Raw genomic sequence first — 23,186 nt, forward strand, 5'->3', positions numbered from 1 at the left:
AAATATCCAGTGCAAGGAATAATAATAATAAAAAACAAACCCTAAAGCAATGGCCTGGAATTTAGAAATAAAGAATTCTGTCTAAAGATAGCTTAACTCTGTGTTAGGCTTTGGATATTGGTAAAAGGTGTTACAGCAAGTTCATGTAGGAGCAACAAAGTGATCAAAGACCTTGTTTATTAAGTTCTTATGTAGAAAACAAAGTCACTGGAATTAGTTCTGTTATATATTGTGAGGAAACAGCTATTACTGGTATTTATTCATAAAGCAACACAGAAATTAGCTGTACACAAGGCACAGAATGAATACCGTACCTGCCTAGAAGAGCTCACAACCTGGAAGTCAAAAGGAAGAAGATAATGATTGCATTGAGAAACCCAGAGCAAGGGTTAATTACTAACTTGAGAGAGTGGAGTCACACCAGGGTTAAGTTTGACCCTGTAACTTATAAATCATATGATAGTGAAGATTACTACATATACAGACACAGAATTCAGAGCTAAAATAGAGATAACAGGTATGACTTATTACCAGAAAAGCAACAGTACCATTCTCAGAACTAAGAAAAACATTTTTTTAGAATCTACAGAGAGGAAATGATGCAAACACAATTCAGCTTTAATACCTGTAAGCAACACATGAGCTTGTTTAGCCTGTGTTTTCTTCGCTGTTGAAGAGCATTGTGTTGTATATGTACTTTGTGTTCTAAGCTGCTAATTGTAAAACCTACAGATACACAGAGCTAGAGGGGATGATCAAGAACCAAGCCAAAGCAAAACTGTGTATATCATCTCACTGAAAAAACTCTCAACCCAACTCTTAATGTAGTATAATATTAAAATGAACACTAGCTCTTTAAGAGGTTGTCCAAACATTGTCTCCAGTTACTAGTTATCCTAACAGTGAGTGGTTAAGTGGGCTGTCATTCTGAGTGACATCACTGAATAACATCCATTCCTAATCCAGTGATCCACCTGGGATCTGGGTGAGACTGTGATAGGGTGCAAAATAAGGTAGTTTCAGAAAGCTTCCCTCTATTTGCACAAGTAGTTGGCTGAAGCAATGCAGTCCTTGGACTCAGAGAAAGGCTTAATCAAATTCAGCCATTGTAAGAAGGACATATTTTGTTCCTATGTGCCCAAGCTGTGCCCTGTTTGTGGGCAGAGTTTAAACTACAGGAGACTGGAAGATGCACCTGTCAGCATTCCTAGCCCATTTGTCAATGGGCATAGGCAGAAATGTTCATTTTTACTTAAACCTACTACAGGAACATTTCTCAGGTATGGATATTTTGTTTTGTTACCATTGCTAAATGAAGTGTTTCCAAATGTTTGCTTATAGCATTTGCTTACATTAAATGTATTTACTGCTTCCAGTGACCTGATCCTACAAGTAAAGAGTTCCACCAAAGCCACTGGAACTACTCAGGTGTGCAAAACCTACCTGATTAAGGCCTTGCAGGATCAGGGAAACTCCCAGTTAATTCAATGAGAGTTTTGCCTGAGTAGAAACTGAGTAAAATCCTCAGGATTTGTCTCTCATGGTAATTTTTCTAATATGTATCAAACTGAACACAGGTGTATGTATATACACAGGAACATGGCTGTTTTGTTTTTTTAAGATTGCTTGGACCATATTGTATTATTGATTACATAGGGGAGTTCTAATTTAAAATCTTATATAAAATTACATGACATTTTATTCAGAAGCTAGAATTAAAGATGATGTTGAAAGTTTCTGTATATGTAAAACAATGAGTTATACATGTATACCAGTTTTCTGCCTTTGAGGGAAAGATGCCAGTGTTTACTACTTTTAAAGAATGAGTTTTCAATTAAATCAAACGGAATGAAGTTCCTCTCCCAGAACCTCCTTCTGTCAGTTTTAGTGTCAGAAAGAGGCAATCTGGCCCTTGATTTTTCATCTATGAGTGTGCCAAGGCTCTGCAGTGTGAGATGTACACTATGATTCTGGGGTTATTATTCTGCTCATCCCTCCCTTGTTGCTGGGTTTTTCATTTAAATACATTTTTCTTTTAAAGATAAACTTCACTGAAATTATGACAACTTTTTTTAAGGCCTAAACATGCTACATTCTATTAAAATAATTCAAATTAAATAGTAAAAAAAAGACACCACACCAGGCATTACATGTTTTCTGCCAAAGCTTTAAAGAAAGTCAAAGCACAGAACTGGTGGAAGTCGCTGGCTAAGTGTCTGGGTCCAGTTTGCTGAAGTGCAATACCAACTTTTGACAGCGGTTGCCTCTTCTGCAGATAAAATGTTTTCTTCATTCCAGTTTATTCAACTAGTTCCTTGCACTGGATAGATCTCTGGTGGGCAACCCGCAGGCCGCCTGCGGCCCATCAGGGTAATCTGATTGCAGGCCGCGACATGCTTTATGTTGACTATCCACAGGCCTAGGCCTGGCCCTGGCCAATGGAAGCTGCAGGGGGCCGTGCCTGCGGACAGTCAACGTTAGCAAAATGTCTTGTGACCTGCAATCAGATTACCCTGATGGGCTGCATGTGGGCCGCAGGTTGTCCACCAGTGGACTAGATCACTCAAAGTTGAAAAACCAACTGGGAGTTGAAAAAAATAGGAACATTTGTTTTCCTCTCCACTCTATGAATAAAAACAAGGTGAGAGAGGATGAGATCTACTATAGGCATGCAAAAACAACAAGGAGTCTGGTGGCACCTTAAAGACTAACAGATTTATTTGGGCATAAGCTTTCGTGGGTACGCAGCAATTCTTCAAAAAGAGCCATATCTCAGGAGTTTAGTGTATCCACCCTATACACACCCACATCATATATAATTTGAAAGCTTATGTTGTTTGTTTAGATGAGGTATGATTTGGAGTTGTCAAGGGGTGCCATGCATCCATAGGCGAGATGAAACAATAGTATAAAAAAATTATAGCATAATTTTTGTGCTGTTCCAGGAACACTGCAATATGACTGATTGTAGTTTTTACTGTTTAAGTTAAATTTCAACACCTTAATGTTATTGGTCAAAGCTACCAAACAAAAATGCATTACAAGATTTTTATTGGTTTTGCATGGGCAATTTTTTTTTTTAAACGATGAAGCTGTTTAGCGTGTGGCAAAAATGGTGATTATCAACATTTTCAGTATGCTAATATGAAATGTTTTCACATTGCATATTCTTGTCAAAGTAGCTTACAAATTATTACAATAGTTTTCTATATTTTCAGTTGAAATTTGCTGACCAGATTAGTCTCACAGTGAAGGTTGTGCACAGTTGGAGTAGATTGTGTGCCCATAGTTTATACTGCATAGTGGATAGATATAAATACATATGAGTTCCTAATATTAAGCTTCTCCATTTGTTAGCTTTTGTACTTACAATGTAGCTGCTAGTCTGCCTGATACTGTTTTAATATGCAACTGCCTATGCATGCAGTACTAACCTTTGAAATATTCTAGAAACTAGCTTTTTAATTCAGTGACACTTAAGTATTAGTGTTAGATGACAATATGCAGCGTCCTACTGCGATTCAATCAATCAAAATGTTCAGTAAACAAAAATGGCAATTTTGATACTAACATATAGATCTACTGTAACATAAGTCTGTATACTTGTACAAAATGAAAAGTGGTGGTGGTGATAATGCGGGCAATATTCTTTGGGAGTTTTACCTCTACAAAGAAGTTATAATACATGAAGACACGGAGAATACAAACCCCTTAGAGCATCCATCAAAGAGAAGACGACTCTTCACAAACTTTGTAAAATGTGTTATTTGTCAAGGAAAAATCAAAAAAATGCAAAACTGTCAAAAGCCACCAGTGTTGGACAGTATTCTGTGATGCTGGTGGCATAGCCAGGAGAGAGAGACTGTACTGAAGACTACTGTATAGGTCTTCTAGTTTAGATGATAGGCCACCCATACTCTGTCACAGGGGTTGCTTTCAGAAATACATAAGCAAGTGGAATTTGGCACGTCAGAGTTGTACTAAATCTAGAAAAGAAAACTCTGAATCTGATCAGAGAACATCATGTTCAACCTGCTTCTATAGCCACCAGAGAAAACACATCCTCCAGTGATTAGTCCTGTTGTATTGTTCACTTGAGAGAAAAACACACAGAAAAGACAAGCAACTTCATAAAACAAATATTTGAGAAAGCAACCAATCTAAGGAAGTCAGCACTTCAAAGAGCAAATGATGACATGTTTGTACAGAATATCTGTGGAAGACTTGATTTCTAAGATGCGGTTTATCACTCTACCTGCCTTTCTTCCTGTGTGAGTAAAATGAATCTTAAAGCAAAACCATCTAGTTTCTCTGCAACAATACAGTCCCCTTATGATTTTTCATTTTATCAGCTAATTGAAGACATAAGATCATCATCTATGTACAACAAGAAAGCTCTTCTCCTGTCCTAGCTATCAAGTTCTACTTCCCTCAGATGTAGAAACAGTAAGCTATTTCAGTAGCAAGTTACATGCCAGATTAGAAAAAACACTGTGGTTCTGCAATTTCATTCCATGCAAAGCATGGACAAAGCAAATCAACCATTGTTCTAGGCAATGCAATAATATTAGCTGACACTATTCAAGTTGCTAGTAATCTGAAGCAGCAACTTAAATCATCCGTTTGTTTTATGGATCTTGCTCTTCCGAGTGGGCTTGATGAACAGCTTTCAAACTGACAAGTTTTGAATAATGCCACTTCAATCCTTTGTTCTGAAATAGCAAAAATGAAAGCCTCAGAATATCACTTAAAGCCAGGTAATTGTAGTTTACAGTGATCAGCTACTTTTGTGCCCCATTGGTGCAGGAGTTTGTCCTTTGGTTGATAGATACTCATTCTATCTTCCTTCAGAAGACATTCAAAGAAGGTGCCTCTCAATTGCAGAGTGCATAGTATTTCACAGTTCCAAAATTATCACACCATTGCTCATAAGTAAGAGTGCGAGTCTGTCATGGAAGTCTCGGATTCTATGATTTTTTCCGGGACCTCTGTGACTTCTGCAACGGCCAGTGTGGTTGACTGGGGGCTGCCTGAGCAGCTCGGTCAGCCCATGGGCCAACCACATCGGCCACTGCTGGGGCAGTCTCAGACCACCAGTGTTGGGGCAAGGGCTTGGGGTACGGGTGAGGGCTGTGGGTGGCACTTACTTTGGGGGCTCCCAGGAAGAGGCAATATGTCCCTTGGCTCCATTCTAGGCGGAGGTGTGGCGAGCCAGCTCTGTGCACTGCCTCCGCCTGCAAGCGCCGCCCCCACAGCTCCTATTGGCCATGGTTCCCAGACAATGGGAACTGCAGAGCCAGCACTTAGGGTGGGGGCAGTGCGTAGAGCCTCCCTGGCCATGCTTCTGCCTAGGAGCTGAGGCACATGTTGCTGCTTCTGAGGAATCAAGCAGAGCCAGGTAGGGAACCTGCCAGTCCTGCCAACTTCTTGCCCCCTAGCAGCTGAGGGGGTCCCAGGCTATGCGCTGCTGCCCGTCCTCCCCCTCCACCCCCCCCCCCCCCGAGCACCTGCAGCACTCCTGGGCCACCCTTTGCCCCAGAGCACCCAAGATTTAGTCAGGGGCATATAGTACACGTCATGGACAGTCAAAGGCCAGGAATTTTTGTTTACTGCTCTGACCTGTCCATGACTTCTACTAAAAATACCTGTGACTAAAACGCAGCCTTACTCTTAAGTCTTGCTGCATAGCTAGACTATGAATTTGGGTCTCACCATTTAATTGACATACTACACCTTAATGGATTCTGCATCAATTACTAGTTCTGCAAAAACTGACTACAGGCATTCTAAATTCTAAATTGAATTGTATCACTTCATGCTGGTGGAAATCTCATTTGTGAAGGAGATGATAATATAGACATCAACATAGAGATAACTGATGGGAAGAATATGTTCCATTCAATGGCTAGAGTGGTATTTCAGCAACAGTATGCAGATAGTGAAGCATCACAAAAAATATCACTGAAGCATGGGAAAGAAAAAAGTCACTTACTCTCCATGGACAATCCAAGTCTCTTATGCAGTGTGCAGTATTAGAAAAACCTAGACCATACTCTGAACCAACGAGCCATGAAAAAATACTTGAGAAAAATCAACTGTCTGTAGTCAGAACAATCTTCCCTGCACAGAACTTTGTACATGCCCAGGCAATAGACTGTGCTAACCCATGCACACTTAACAGAGATCTTAATGATGAACAGGATGATGATAATGATGTTGATTAGAAACGTCACCAGCACTATTACATTTCAAGGATACCTGTGCAAATTTATTATTATTATTTTGTTTTACCCTTTAAATTGTGATGCTTTGAGGTCACAAAAAAAGTCCAATTTTATGACTTGAAATAATACATAGTCATGAAACTAACACAAATGAATGCAAATATTTTGAAGATGTCATTTAAACATGTTGATGCCACTGTTTATCCCAAATCTATGATAACAGCATCACTTGACCACTCCACAATATACCTCATCTTAAAGTAGACATATTAAGTTTTCAAATGACGTGCATGTGCATAGGGAGGGTACATTAAGTCAACCAAATTGGTAGTATCTGCCACTCACCTACTATTTCTAAAATCTTAAAAGGCATGGTGGCCAGAAGCTATCAGATCAGTTCACTAACTACAAATATACTTCCTTTGTTTAATAAATTACTTTATTTCTTAAGTATCCAGCATATTTAAGGTAGTTTTATTTAACTATTTAAACAACTATTTAACTGTTAAAAACAAATTTAAAATGCTGTTTTTGTTCATTTTTAATTTGAATTTCTATCCAAATGCAGCCTGACACAAATCACAAGTAAAATATTATCTAGTAAATAAGAAATGCATCATTCACCACTTTATAACATAATAAACGTAAAAATTAAGAAGCTGAATAATGTATGGCAAGCTATATAATTGCTTAAATAGATGTATATAGATGTACTTTCTGGTTAGCAAAAAGTAGTACAGTAGAATCTCAGAGTTACGAACACCTCGGGAATGGAGGTTGTTCATAACTGAAATGTTTGTAACCGAACAAAATATTATGGTTGTTCTTTCAAAAGTTACAACTGAACATTGACTTAATACAGCTTTGAAACTTTACTATTCAAAAGAAAAATGTTGTTTTAACCATCTTAATTTAAATGAAACAAGCACAGAAACAGTTTCCTTACCTTTGTCAAATCTTTTTTAAACTTTCCCCTTTTTAAAGAGTAGTTTGTTTAACACAATACTTGCTTTTTTGTTTGGTCTTTGTTGCCTGATTGCATACTTCCAGGTGTGTGGTTGACCAGTCATTTTGTAACTCTGAGATTCTGCTTCTGCTGTATTGAATTACACCAACCAACGAGAATCAACCTTTCTTTAAGAAAATAGCTAAAAAAAGAGTACAGATGGAAAACAAGATTAAAATTGATTATTGCGTAAAAGCTTCCTGCTTCTTGATTTAAATGACTATTATTTAAATCAGTCCATCATGTTTCATCCTAATCAGAGATGAGTGAACTTGTTTAGATAAAATAAAACCTGTGTACAAAACCTGAACCTTTTCTGGGAATGAAAATATTTATTTGAAGGGGAGGGATAGCTCAGTGGTTTGAGAATTGGCCTGCTAAACCCAGGGTTGTGAGTTCAATCCTTGAAGGGGCCATTTGGGGATTGGTCCTGCTTTGAGCAGGGAGTTGGACTAGATGATCTCCTGAGGTCCCTTCCAACCCTAATAATCTATGATTTATCTAAGTTTTTCATGGTGTTTGTTCGTTTCCATGTGTTTGTCCACATCCTGGTTATAGTTGGGAATCCAAAATACCAAAAGAGAAAAGAGGCTTTTCAGGATATTTTTAATAGGCCAGAAGGGGAAAGTGGTAGAAATGTTTGTGTACCAGATCTAAAGCCAAGCAATACCTACAAGAAAACATTTTCAGTCATGAAACCATCCCTATTTTTCTTTCAGAGAGTATGATGGAAGCTCTGATCTCCATGTCGGAATATCCAACACTAATGGTAATACAGGCATTGCAATTAATTTATCTTCTCTTTCAAAATGTTGTGTATCTCTAATGTATCTCCAGTACCTTACTAAGATTTGCACTGTATATTTAATATTTGGCTTTACTCCTCTCTACCCGCCTGGACCCAACATTTGGGGCTAAAGTAGTCTTACTGGCTGAGGGTTGAATGGCACTCATTTCCAAACCAGTCGTCAATTCTGAATTGCTGTAGTGACACATGAGGCTTGCTGTTTAAAAAAAAAACATCCTCCCCTTTACTAAAAGAGGCCTGCAATGAAATCCTGGCCCTACTGAAGTTAATGGAAGTTTTACCATTGACTTTAATGGCGTTAGGATTTCACCAAGACTGAGAATTTGAATCCAGGATTCTGTCTTGACATTGCAGTACAGAGCAGAGATGACCCCAAAACAGAACCATTTATCATTATCCTCCCCAGACCTCACACATTTTGGAAGTATGGACAAAAATGGAACCCACATTCGAAACCAAGCACAGCCCCAGTTTGTCCATCTCTAGCACAAAGAACTAACTAGGCATCCCACTGTACTATGGACTTTTAATGAGATTAAGTATGCTGAACTGTTTTTGCTGATTTTTAAGCACATACTAATCTTAAGGGGACAACTGTCAGATTAAAAATATTTGTTAAAAGAAGACGTTGCCTACATGCTATAATAATCCCTCTGATTATTAAAAATTATAGAATTTTAAAAATCTAATTTATCAGTGTCAGTTCTGTTTACTTTTTGCATTTTTTCCTCATCTTGGACAATGAAAATAGATGTCAGTTTTACTTTAATTTATAGTCTCTTTCTGGATTATTTCATTTTCAGGTTCTAATGTACTAGCACCATGCTGCCATATTTGGGTTGCAAACATGGCAGAGGAACAATTATTTATTTTAAAAGAAAATCTGTTTCCTCTGGAGTTTAAAGAAAACCTTTGTTGTTTAGGTTTTGCAAAAGGTTATTTTTCAAAATCTAAGTTTTGGATCAAATTTATTTTTCCACTTTTTAACCAATGCAAAGTGAAATTACAGTATAAAAATGATCTATTTCATGATCAATATTAGACATGTCATAATTTGATGTTTTAGGGGAAAAACAAGTGATCTGCAGGCTGTAGTAATTACTGTACTGTCATGAATAATGCCATTAGGGAAAGCAGTATTGTTGTAACTAGCTGTCTCATCTTATAAGAGTGGACTTTTATTTCTGATTCTCCACCCTTGCTGACAATTTGCTGCTTATGTTTTCAGGGTTGGTGTATAATTACAATGAAACAGGCATTCACAGAGTTGAACTTGGGTGGGAGCAATGCATTAGTATCCCACTAGTGCAGCCAGACATGTACGGACTGCTTCAACAATGGGATAAGTACCTAGAAGAATTCTCTACTGGAGAGGCCTGGCTTTTTCACAGGTATGTGGTTTAGCAGATAGATGTACTAGAATAGTAATTATCAAAGGATGATGAACTGGGATATTCAGCTTTGGATTCTGCTAAACTTGTGGCTCACAGCTGAGATTGATTTACCCAGTCATTAGGAGCCAGTCTGAATTACCCCTTCCTACAAAACCACCACTCGAAAATCGACACCTTTGTTAACAGAAAAGGGTATTTTGAGGTAATTATTGAAGTAACAGACAACTCTGATGGAATGCAGAACCTCTAGAGCATTTTAAGGTCAATTATTTAGCAATATCAGTTTGTGCACTACTGATAACATTCTCATCACCAAATCATGGCTCCTGAAGAATGTGGAAAGAGAATCACTGACTTTTCCCTGTTCAGTACTCAGAGAATCACTGGTTATGAAATTCAACCCTCTAGCTACCTTTTGATCTACAGGGTGAAATCCTGACCTTACTGAAGTCTATGGGAGTTTTGCTATTGACTTCAGTGGGCTCACGCTTTCATCCACAATGTACTTCCAGATGATGTACTTCATGTCAGTAGTCAGTATATTTTTTCCATTTCTATCAGGCTTATCTCCAGCAGTTCCAGCTAGTTTGCAATGTTGTTCTTTTGCTAATTAACTAGTGAAAGATGTTGGCAGACTTTGAACAAAACCATCACGTTTGGCATAGAATGTTTCATTCTCTTTTTAACTTCCATTGAGGCTGATGGCTGACAACAGCATTATCAGTGATGTGGTCAGGTTGGAACATGCATGTCACCTCACCAGGCATACGGGCAAACAACAAACTTATTGCTTCAAAGGAGAAGGCTAATGCTCTAAATGTTCATTTTAAAAAGTGAATTTACTAAATATCCTATTTGGGCCTAATTGTGTGAAATGCTGAAGTCAATGGGAGGGCACTTGTTACTTTATCGAACCAAGCCCAATTTTAACCACTGTATGTTTGGCTGACATAGTGGTGTATTTCAACATTTGATTTTTAGTCCTTCCTTGTCTTTTTGGCTGAAATCAAAAGGATTTGATTTCAAGTTAAATTTTCAAAAGCAACTAAGGCCTGGGGGGGAGGGAGGGGAAATCGATCTAAGTTACGCAACTTAGCTACGTGAATAACATAGCTGAAGTCAACGTAACTTAGATCTACTTACCGCAGTGTCTTCACTACGGTGAGTCGACTGCTGCCGCTCCCCCATCGACTCTGCCTGTGCCTCTCGCCAAGCTGGGGTACAGGAGTCAATGGGAGAGCGCTCGGGGATCAATTTATCGCATCTAGACTAGATGCAATAAAATCAATCCCCGCTGGATCAATTGCTGCCCGCCAATCCGGCCAGTAGTGAAGACATACCCTAAGTGACTTCAGAAAATGAGTCCCATTGACTTCCAATTACTCTGGCACTTTTTAAATTCCCACCCATAAGTGTTTCTTCTGAAAAGTAATTTGATGTCAAACAAAATGATGGTGGAGAGAGGGTTAGGTATTTACACTTTTTTCTACAAGCCTTTTTGATAGCAAGAATATTTAATTCAGACAGCTTACTCACAAAAGTAAGTGACCTACTAGTCCTAAGTGTGCCTGCAGTCACACTCTGTCCATGTACATCCAATCTAAATAGTGGCATATTGAGCTTTCTAGATATTCTAATAGAATAGATAGAAATTTTATACAGATTTTTCAGATCACTAACCAAAACTATGCAGATTCAAAAACAAGTTTTAAAAAATTGGTCATGAAGTTAAGTTTTGTAGCGCTTGTTTTATTACTGCATTTTGAGCCTCAGCAAGCATTGGGCCAACTAGTTCTAATTCCAGTTCTTTAATTTGCTTTCAAATGACTGGCAGGCACATAAGCAAAGTCTTGAAATGGGACTGAAGCAAATTAATTCACTTGCTGACAAAAATGTTGTTTTTCTTGAACTATCTATAACTTAAAGACCTTAATTTTAAATCATTCTAAAATCTGCATAACCTTTGAAAGTAGCTATAGAAGTTACATTCTACCTTTTTGTTATACAGACTAGTCCTGTGATGACTCAGGCCATGGCTACACTAGAGAGTTGCAGCGCTGGTGAGGGGGTTACAGCGTTGCAACTTAGGATGTGGCCACACTTGCAAAGCACGGCCAGTGCTGCAACTCCCTGATTGCGATTCCAGCGCTGGTCAGCAAGTGTGGAACCCACCAGCGCTTTTATTGACCTCCGGGGTATAAGGAGGTATCCCAGAATTCCTGTCCACAACAAACCGGAAGAAAGGGGGAGCTCGGAGTTCAGCCAAACTGCTTATTTAAAAAACAAACACAGCTCCTGTTTGCTGAGCGAGCGGAGGCAGGCAGGGGATTACTTTGGAATGTTCACAGCTGTTTGCTTGAAGAGAGAAACAGCACGCTCACACGGGCAGAGGGGGAGGGGGAAGTCCATGTTGAGCAGATGCTTATCTGGTCTGACGGCTATTTAGGAGTGCATAATTTGCATTTAGTGAATGAGAGAGGGGTGGGCGAAGGGGTCAGAACTTTTAAAATGATTGAAGGTAGGCACTGTGTGTCTTCCAGTCCTTAGAACTTGCAAGGCAGGGAGCTGAGAACAGTGTCAGCTCCAAAAATCCAATCTCTCTGTCTCCCCCACGCTCCCTGTCACATTCCACCCCACCCCCCTCTTTTGAAAAGCACGTTGCAGCCACTTGAATGCTGGGATAGCTGCCCACAATGCACCACTCCCCAACAGCGCTGCAAATGCTGCAAATGTGGCCACACTGCAGCGCTGGTAGCTGTCAGTGTGGCCACACTGCAGCGCTGGCCCTACACAGCTGTACGAACACAGCTGTAACTACCAGCGCTGCAGAACTGTAAGTGTAGCCATGGCCTTAGAGACTAATAAATTGATTTGAGCATAAGCTTTCATGGGCTACAGCCCACTTCTTCGGATGCAGGTATTCAGTATCTGAATTTACTGACAAAAACAGCTGTGCATTACTGTAATATTTACTCAGAACATGTTAGTCTACACAAGACCTTAGTTTAAAAATTACTTTAAAAATATTTCATTAGTGAGTTGCTGAAGATTATAAAATCACATTTCTAAAAAAATCCTTGCATAGATTTTTAGATGCACAATCTGAGTATTCATCTTTAGCCTTAAAGGCTTGGATCTTTAGACATATAGTTTTAAATACATGCTTCAAAAGACCACTCTGATCTAAAATACACATGCGAACCGGGCTGCTGCCAGGCATAGGGCCCCATAAATCCTAAGGATGGCCCTGAACATGTTTGATAGTGATGAATGTGATAAAGGGTCATTTGTTATGTAACCCTTCTGCCCCTCTGAATTGGCAGCAACAAGGGCCGGGTTCAGTATTCAGGGGTTCCGTTTCAATAACACCATGCATAACCGGCTCGAGCCCCCACCCAGTGACCTGGGACACTTACATACCCCCCGGGCACCTCTAGGAGGCAATACTTCCCCTCTCACAAGCACGGAGTCTGAGTGTAGCAAAATCTTTTTAATAAAGGAAGGAAACAATGCAGCATCCCACTGGAGAAACACCACAAACAGGATTATAACACAAACCATAAACAAACAAAAGAAACCCCACCCCCAGGTACGTTTGGCAATGTCCTTTTCCTCTTAGGGTCTTAAGTCCAATCACACCAAAGTCCAACAACCCAAAAGTCTCTGGTCAGTGCCACCCCAGAATTTGAGAGTTTATCTGCAGAGTTTTACCCCCCCCCCCAGCCTGGGGGGAAAGGGGGGCGGGAGTCCACACAGGGTGTTAAGGGGCACCTTACGTGGGCCAGGGCCAACTGCTCCACCTCTCCATGGAGTTCTGCTGCAGCCTTCACCACGACCAGCTCCACCACACCAGCTGTGCTGCTCCTCCAGCTGTCCCTGCAGACCACTTCACTCCGCTCACTGTTCCATGGGCTGCTCCAACACATTGCAAACTGCTCTGCTCTGCCAGATGCTTAACAATAGGTCTTCAGGCTCCCCCACTAGTTAGCACAGCACTCCGTGATCTCAATTCAGCTCTTTCAGTGATTTCAGCTCTTAGTAGGGGAGCCCTGGTGCTGGTGCACCATTGGCCCAACATGAATTCAGCTCAGCAGTCTCTAGATAGACTCCTAATAGAATTAAAAATTAGCTCTACTCTTTAACATTGGAGAGAGGAGGATGTGCAATTGGTGTTCCAGGCCCATACCATCAGGTACACACACCAGTCCCCAACCTCTCTCTCAATTCATGGGGTTTTGGAACCCATGTCCCATGTTTAGCAAGTACCACCCAACTGAGGTTGAGTCATTTCTGTCACAAAGCAGTCCCATCCCAAGCTGCGGTGGGGTTATGCTAAGTGGGGGGGGGTGCATGCCAATGCAAATTCTTAAAATTATTTCCACACTCTCTACAATTCACCACCAGATGTCAGGGTAGCGCTCATCCTGACTCTGCTTACAGTTACAAATACAATGGCAAACTAAAATTCCTCCAAGTTATCTTCACTAAAACAGCAAGGGAACCTATTTTCTGTTACAATGCTATGCCCCATTATGACCTTGTTTCAGCAAAAACACTTAAGCATGTGCTTTGCTGGGTTGGGCACAAGCAGACTAATTTTAGGCATCCAAACATTTTAGATTTGGACTAGGACTAGTGAGAAAATTGCACTGGGGTTTCCCAGCTGTTGTGCAGTGCAGCATATCTGCTTATAATTACTTAACTAAAACAATAAGCTATGGTGAAGCAAGTATATTCAGGCAATAACATGCTTAGCAAACCAGAAGTCAGAGGTCACTATAAATACATCATGCACCAAAGCAAAAGGGCTTTGAAGAGAAATAGCAGGATACTTTGAACTAGGCTCAGTCCTCCATGCTACAAGTCTGCAGAAGACTGGATGTTGCAAAAGAATCTTGTAAATGCCCAGGGGTAACAAGCAAGTCTTGTGCATTCATAGGTCCCCTTGCCAGGAGATATACAGTATATAATGTATGGAACAGAAGTGACAGCTATACAGGAGGCAAGAGCGGGAGAGTCAAAGGACTAGGAGAAGGAAGATTTCTGTAGGAATGGGAGGTGGTTATGGAAAGGGCCTAGAATCAGGTAGGGGACAGAGCAGTAGGTCTGTGCAGGGGTTTACAGAAGGGCAGTGCAGTAGTAAGGGTGGGAGAGAGCGAGAAGGGGCAGTAAGACGACCAGGGCTGTGCAGGAGGAGGAAGAGATAAGATATATTCAAGTTAACTAGTATTGCTGTAAAAATTCTTAGGATACATATTATTAACTTATAGGAGAGGTTGAGAAACATTACCAAGATGAAAAGACAGATAATTGCAGCCTACTTTTGGCTTAGGTGGTTCCAAAGGACAGTCCAACTTGAAGAACAATATTTTGGTTAAAATGGGGAAAAGAACATATAAAAATGTTAATTTGTCTTTAAAATGTTCTTAACACCATTTCAATTAGTTACTTAAAAGCATTTCTGCCCTTGCAATACATGTGCAATTTATTATTGTCAATCGGAGTTTGCCAGGCAGAGTATATGCCTCTAGATCAACATATTAATAATAGCATTTAATTGGTTTAAACTATGCCTCCAAACAAATACCACAGTGAAAGATGTATGTTGTGGCACAATTCACATCACTGCTGCAGATGACAGCTTTCTGGACAGGATAATAGTACAGCAATTAACAAGGGGACGACTAACTTGGTAAAAGCTATCCATCTTTTTATTTTAAACGCTGGAATTTGTTATTGCATACGCTAGAGCAGGGGTTCTCACAAGAAAATCTTCGATGGCCTCTGAGTGCGGCCACCAACTATTGCTTGGGGCCGCTCTGATAATTTTTCCTAAAATACTTTAGGAAAAACAAATATGCACATATACATGGCCAAATCATTGTAATTTATTTATGCAGGGTTTTTTCACAGACTCAATAAAAATAATGTACAGTTTTCTTTGTTCTTTACTAGACCTAAACAGAATAGACACGCACGTTCTTGTCCCTTTTTGTTGTTGTTTCTTTTGCTTTTTTGGTTACTTGTTTTTTTAAGACTTGCTAGCTAGTTACGTCTGTTTCTGTGAAAAGTGAAATCACAGCAGCAGACTTGCTAGCTAGCAGGGAGGCAGTGAAAAGTGATAGTAACATACATACAAATATCACTCTTCACAACAGACTTACTCAGCCCTGGCAAGCTGGGGGACAAGTTAAGCCCTGGATGGAGAGGTGGGTAGGGAGGCAGCTCAGGGCTAGGAGTGACGGGGGCGGAGTGAGAGTCTCAGGACTGGAGCCCAGCAGTTGTGCACTGGGGCCAGAGGATGAAGTGGGGGCCAGGGGCAATGTGTGTGTGGGCGGGGTGGTGAGCTTGGGGCCAGCAGTCAGTGCTGCATGGCTGGGGCTGGATCACGTGGCTGGGGGTCTGAGCCCACTGCTGCACGGCCGGCCGTAGCCCAGGGCCAGAGGAGGCAGTGGGCTGGGCGTGGGGTGGGGGAGGGTGAGCGTGGGGCCAGGGCTCAAAGCCCGTGGCCAGGGGAATGAGCCTGCCACCCACCACCCCAAGTCTGAAGCCTGAGCCCCACTGCCTGCCTGACCCTCCAGCATTTGTGGCTCCAGAGGGGGACAGGGCCCAACCCCTACTAGCAGTCCTGGGGGAGCCCTCCCCAACCCAAGGATGTGGCTGCACAAAAAGCCTGGTGGCCACATCTGAGAAACGCTGTGCTAGTGCTTAGAATCCACACTTTTTTTTATGCCCACAATTTTCCAGCATCTGAGAGCATCAGAGGGACAGTCATTATTATAGGTGCATTTAAGTTTGAGCATTAAGAGAACTTTAGCATTTTTGGAAGGTGTATGGTTCTTTATGTCAGCCAATAAAATATCTCCAATTTACCCATACTATTTAAAGAACTAGTTTGTCTCATTAACCTGTTTATCTGTTTCACAGGTATGATGAACACTACCACAATTGTTATACCTATGCACTGGCATTTATTAACTGTGTTTTGACTGCACAAGGTAAGAAGCCAATGAGTAAAAGTGAATTCACAGGAAGATTTGTGATACCACAGACAAGGAAAGCTTCCAAGTATATCACTGTCTACTGGGAGATAGCCAAAAATTACTTCTACATTGGTGACAGCCCTGATCAAGAACAGAACAATTCTGAAGAGGACAAATTGTTACATTAAAACACACATGCAATGCAGTGAAAACAAATCCCTAAATAGGAAATCTTTGGGTCCAAGCTTCAGTTCTCCCTCTATATACCGGACGTTCCTTCCTGCAATATTTGAAAACTAACAGTAGAACTCTGATGTGTCTGACACAGATGTGTGTGTGTGTATATATAATCTTACGAGACATTAACATGACACAAGAAGGAAAAGACTTGTATGAGAGTTTTCTGGGAGTTTTTAAATTTTGCAGCCTGCAGCTAGCTAACTTTCTTGAGTACTATCACATGGGAAATTATATGTGTTCCTGTTTGCTATATCACACTAAAAGTTGTATGAGTGCAGTCATGTTTTGTAGTAGACAATGTAAGTGTTGTTAATTAAAATAACAAATGTAGATTACCTTTTGACTAGGGTCAGAAAAACAAAGTTTGCGACAGAAAAACCAACGGTGACCTTGTTCACTTTTCTCCACTAAAACACTACTTGAATTAAGAAAGCACTGCAATTACTGGTCACATGCACTATCTTCCTCACTTGCAATATTCACTTTGTACCTACTTCAGGCATTTGAATAAGTTTTAACTTTACCAGTAAGTGGCACTGTTCCTTCAGTTCCTTGCAAAACTATAGTACTATCATAGTAAATGCTACATTGTACCTCCATATTTTTACTTGCAAAAATAAATAGCTTGAGTAAAAACTATACTCCTCTCTCTCTCCCTAGAAGGGCTATTGTCCAGTAAAGTATCTGCAAGTATTCTGTACTTTACTGGAAAAATTTTATACTAGCCAACAGGTTTTGCAGGGTGTTGTGTCCATAACTAGCAGTGGACTCGTCAGAATGTCCCCCAACAAGAAATTAAAGGATTTGAAAAGACTGAACAGCAGTTTTACAGATAGAGCATGATTGCAGAAACAGACCTGTTATGGGCCAACTTCTGCTAGTTTTCACTGTTCTAAACCCTGAATAACTTCACTGGAGTTAATCCAGATAGACATCAGTGTAACAGAGCAGAGTGCGGCCCTATTTCTCCTAGTAGTTTTTGCAAAAGCTCAGCCAGAGTTAGTAAGAATCCAAGTTCTGTTTTCTCCAGGGTTCTAATAAATGGTTCTTAATTTTGTCCCACCTCTAATTTATACCTTTGCATAAATGTTATAGTAAGTATAAAAACCAAGAGCATTCTTTAACATCTTATACTACACATTTCTATTTATTTCTTAATGCCGTAAATGCCTTCTGCCATTGTTTACTATATTTTAAAATTGTATTTAACATCAAGCACTCCAAAAATAAAAAATCATAACACTACAAGAAGTTCTCATTAGGGTGAAATTCATTCCTGTTCAGAGGATAAGCACAAACCCACTGTACTACTTAATCCCTATTTTGAGAGTTCAAATGGAACTTAAATTGTGCAGGGGCCTTGAGATGTGTTTCTGCTTAAGGGTGAATTTCTGATTGGCTCAGAACAAGGACCTTCTGTGCTTTTACCAATCGGAATACACTTTGTGAATGAAAATAAATATATGGCAAGTTTTAGTCTCTCTGGTTATGCACTTTGAAAATAAATATTTTGGTGCAATAGCATTGAAAGTATTAAGTATGGTCTGCTCTTTGAAAATAAATACCTTGATATCTACTTTCTATAAATACCTTGACATTCAGCTCGAAGAGAGAGGCAATTATCCAGACAAACATTTCCAATTACAGTACAGATGCTAAAGAGGGAAAACACAAAAATCAGAATATTTTCCCCTTTTTTTCAATTTTATACATAGTGTAATCTACAATGAAATGGTGCTTTATATTGCTGAAACAGGATACGGCTGTATTGCAATGTGTTGACTATTTCCGGCTGGCAGATGATTCCTTGAGGACCATTACCAGCTGGCAGAGTTTAGAGCAACTCTTGCTTCTGCTGAGGTCAGGGTAGAACTGGCCAAAAAATCAGGGAGCCCCTCTGCTGTGCTGAGCGGAAACAGTGTATAAAGCAACATCCACTAAAACCAGTTTAAGTGGCTAACCAGGTTATCTTCTATAACTAATGACACCTGCAGTGCTACCAAGGGGGACACGTGTGGTGATAACTTACGTTGATAACATTTTATATTATGGAATATTTTTAATGACAAATCACAGTAACAAGCATACAAGTAGCAAGCTGCCTAGTACTGTTTTAGCTATGCTAAATACAGCAATAATTTGAATTTTAGCTGAGCTTTGAGAAATTTCAAACTAAGTCAGGTTAAACTAGATTTTTAGATTACCAACCATACCAATGAACTTGGGTATAGCATCTCTCCCCTTCCCTCTATTGGACGCAATCAGAACTGCTTGCTTTGTGTCATAGAGGCCCTAGGCTGTTTATGTAAGGTACTTATTTGGCTGCCATAGTACAATAGTATCTGAGTGTCTCAGGCCTGGTCTACACTACATGTTTATTACTGATTTTAGCAGCATTAAACCGATTTAATGCCGCACCTGTCCACACTACGATGCCCTTTAAATTGATATAAAGGGCTCTTTAAATCGGTTTCTGTACTCCTCCTCAACGAGAGGAGTACCGCTAAAATCGGTATTATTATATCGGATTAGGGTTAGTGTGGCCGCAAATTGATGGTATTGGCCTCCGGGCTGTATCCCACAGTGCACCACTGACCGCTCTGGACAGCTATCTGAACTCGGATGCACTGGCCAGGTAGACAGGAAAAGCCCCGCGAACTTTTGAATTGCATTTCCTGTTTGGCCAGCATAGAGCTCTGATCAGCTCAGGTGACCACGCAGAGCTCATCAGCATAGGTAACAATGCAGTCTCCTGAGAACAGAAAAAGAGCTCCAGCATGGACCGCATGGGAGGTACTGGATCTGATCGCTATATGGGGAGAGGATTCTGTGCTAACAGAACTCCATTCAAAAAGATGAAATGAAAAAACTTTTGAAAAAATTTCCAAGACCATGATGGAGAGAGGCCACACCAGGGACTCAGTGCAGTGCAGAGTGAAAGTGAAGGAGCTCAGACAAGCCTACCAGAAAACCAAAGAGGCAAACGGAAGGTCTGGGGCAGGGCTGAAAACATGCCGCTTCTACGCTGAGCTGCATGCAATTTTAGGGGGCTGCGCCACCACTACCCCACCCCTGTCCTTGGATTCCATGGTGGGGGTTGTAATCTCAGCCATGCCTGAGGATTATGCGGACGGGGAAGGTGAGGAGGAGGAGGAAGAGGAGGACGAGCTTGCAGAGAGCACACAGCACTCCGTCAGCCCCAACAGCCAGGAACTTTTTCTGACCCAGACGGAATTACCATCCCAGCCCTCCCAATCCACTAGCCCAGACAGTGAAGCCATGGAAGTGACCTCTGGTGAGTGTACCTTTGTAAATATAAAACATGGTTTAAAAGCAAGTGTTTTTTAATGATTGATTTGCCCTGAGGGCTTGGGATGCATTCGCGGCCAGTAAAGTTACTGGAAAAGTTTGTTAACATGTCTGGGGATGGAGCGGAAATCCTCCAGGGACATCTCCATGAAGCGCTCCTGGAGGTACTCCAAAAGCCTTTGCAGAAGGTTTCTGGGCAGGGCAGCCTTGTTCCGTCCACCATGGTAGGACACTTTACCACGCCATGCATGTAGCAAGTAATCAGGTATCATTGCATGACAAAGCATAGCTGCGTATGGTCCCGGTGATTGCTGGCATTCAAGAAACATCCGTTCTTTATCTCACTCTGTTATCCTCAGCAGAGTGAAATCGTTCATGGTAACCTGGTTGAAATTCAGGAATTTAATTAAGGGGACAGAGATGGCCTTTTTCCTACAGAGGTGTTTGCCTGTTGCTTACAAGAAATCCTTCCTTGCATGTAGCCAAGCAGGGAGAGGGGAGGAAGGATAGCGCTGAGCTTTCTCTCGTTTGGCTAGCAGGAATCTTCCCAGCTACCAGCCACGCAGTGGGGGGGAAGAGAGGTGATTAGCAGTGATCTTCCATGATACCAGCCGTGCGGTGGGGGGAGGGGGTAAAGCGATCATCCTAGAGAATTGGAGGGGGATGGGGGTGGCTTCTGAATGGAAGTGAAGGCTGCTGAAGCCGAAAGACAATGGCTTACCATGGCCGCATGCAGGCTGAATTCTGATGCCCGGACCTGCGTCTGTGAGATCTGTAACACCAGAGCCCAGGCACTCAAAATTAAGATGCAAAATGCGACCTTGCAGTGAAATCACATGTGCTGTGTAAGGTGAATAGTGTTGTTCACTGTGAAAGAGTATAACCATTGTTCTGTAAATTGTATCTTTTTAAATACTTCTCTCCCTTTTTTCCCTCCCTCATGCAGCTGCACATTTTTCAAGCCTCCCTACTCCATCCCGAAAGCTAGCTCAGATAAGGCGGAGGAAGAAGAGGATGCGAGACAAAATGTTCTCGGAAATCATGGAAGTAACCCGCAATGAAAGAGCTCATCTGAATCAGTGGAAGGACGTGGTGTCAAATTACAGGAAAGATGCCAGTGAACGTGAGAACAGGAGGGACCAACGTGAGGAGAGACGCTCGACATGAGAGGTGTAGGCAGGAAGATCAGCAGTGGTGGAATGAAACGCTGGGGCTGCTGCGTGATCAAACTGACATCCTCCAACGTCTGGTGGAGCTTCAGGAAGAGCAGCGAGGTCACAGAGTGCCGCTGCAGCCCCTGTGTCACCACCCTCAGTACTCACCATGTTCCATATCTTCCTCACCCAGACGTGTAAGAACGCGTGGGGGAAGGCTTTGTTTTCCCACCCACTCCACCCCCGTGGACAGCCCAACCAAAAGGCTTTCATTACATTGAAATGATTTTAGTGGCCTTTTCCTTCCCTCCTATCCTCCTCCCAAACTGCACCCGGGCTACCTTGTCAGTTCTCTCCCTCTTTTTATAATGAGCTTTTTAATAAAGAATACATGATTTTTAAATGATAGTGACTTTATTTCCTTAAGCAAGCTGTAATTGAAGGGGGAGGGTGGGTTGCTTACAGGGAATGAGTCAATCAAGGGGGTGGAGTTCATCAAGGGGAAACAAACACAGCAGTCACACCGTACCCTGGCCTGTGATGAAACTCATTTTCAAAGCTTCTCTGATGCGCACTGCTTCCCAGTGTTCTCTTCTAATCGCCCTGGTGTCTGGCTGCGCGTAATCAGCAGCCAGGTGATTTGCCTCAGCCTCTTACCCCGCCATAAAGGTCTTCCCTTTACTCTCACAGAGATTGTGGCGCACACAGCAAGCAGCAATAACAAAGGGGACATTGGTTTGGCTGAGGTCTGAGCGAGTCAGTCATGTGCGCCAATGCGCCTTTAAACGGCCAAATGCACATTCTACCACCATTCTGCACTTGCTCAGCCTGTAGTTGAACAGCTCCTGACCACTGTCCAGGCTGCCTGTGTATGGCTTCATGAGCCATGGCATCAAGGGGTAGGCTGGGTCCCCCAGGATAACTACAGGCATTTCAACATCCCCAACAGTTATTTTCTGGTCTGGGAAGTAAATTCCTTGCTGCAACATTTTAAACAGAGCAGTGCTTCTGAAGATGCGAGCGTCATGAACCCTTCCTGGTCATCCCACGTGGATGTTGGTGAAACATCCCTTGTGATCCACCAGTGCTTGCAGCACCATTGAAAAGTACCCCTTGTGGTTTACGTACTGGGTGGCCTGGTGCGCCGGTGCCAAGATAGGGATATGGGTTCCATCCATTGCCCCCCCGCAGTTAGGGAATCCCATTGCAGCAAAGCCATCCACTATGGCCTGCACGTTTCCCAGAGTCACAACCTTTTGTAGCAGCAGCTTAGTGATTGCTTTGGCTACTTGCATCACAGCAGCCCTCACAGTAAATTTTCCCACTCCAAATTGATTCCCGACTGACCGGTAGCTGTCTGGCGTTGCAAGCTTCCACAGGGCTATTGCCACTCACTTCTCCACTGTGAGGGCTGCTCTCATCTTGGTATTATGGTGTTTCAGGGCAGGGGAAAGTAAGTCACAAAGTTCCATGAAAGTGCTCTTACGCATGCAAAAGTTTCGCAGCCACTGCAAATCATCCCACACCTGCAAAACTATGTGGTCCTACCAGTCTGTGCTTGTTTCCCGGGCCCAAAATCAGCGTTCAGTGGGTAGAACCTGCCCCATTACCAGCAGGAGCTCAAAGCGCAGGGGCCCGCGGTTAAGGAGAATTCAGTTTCCATGTCCTCATCACTCTCGTCGCCGCGCTGCCGTAGCCGCCTCCTCCTCCTCCTCCTCGCCTGGCTTTGCAGTTCATGGTTCACCATAGACTGCACGAGAATGCGTGAGGTGTTTACAACGTTCACGATCGCGGTGTTGATCTGAGCGGGGTCCATGCTTGCAGTGCTATGGCGTCTGCACAGTTCACGCAGGAAAAAAGTCGCAAAACGTTTGTCTGCTGCTTTCACTTAGGGAGGGGTGAGGCTGTACCCAGAACCACCCGTGACAATGATTTTTGCCCATCAGGCACTGGGCTCTCAACCCAGAATTCCAAGGGGCAGGGGAGACTGCGGGAACTATGGGATAGCTACGGGATAGCTACCCACAGTGCAACGCTCCAGAAATCGACGATAGCCTCGGATCATGGA

General features: G+C 42.0%; 1 protein-coding gene across 1 annotated transcript; it reads left to right on the forward strand.

The window, feature by feature from the left end:
* The first annotated feature begins 85 nt into the window (after window positions 1-85).
* MKRN2OS (MKRN2 opposite strand) lies at window positions 86-18,179 on the forward strand. The gene is made up of 4 exons (XM_050957919.1): window positions 86-1,280; window positions 7,950-7,999; window positions 9,267-9,429; window positions 16,360-18,179. Exons 1-4 carry the CDS (start codon window positions 1,063-1,065, stop codon window positions 16,601-16,603), a joined length of 675 nt encoding a protein of 224 aa, XP_050813876.1. The 5' UTR covers window positions 86-1,062; the 3' UTR covers window positions 16,604-18,179.
* Window positions 18,180-23,186: the final 5,007 nt, after the last annotated feature.

This window comes from Gopherus flavomarginatus, chromosome 6 (genome assembly GCF_025201925.1).
Source record: "Gopherus flavomarginatus isolate rGopFla2 chromosome 6, rGopFla2.mat.asm, whole genome shotgun sequence".
Lineage (NCBI taxonomy): Eukaryota > Metazoa > Chordata > Testudines > Testudinidae > Gopherus > Gopherus flavomarginatus.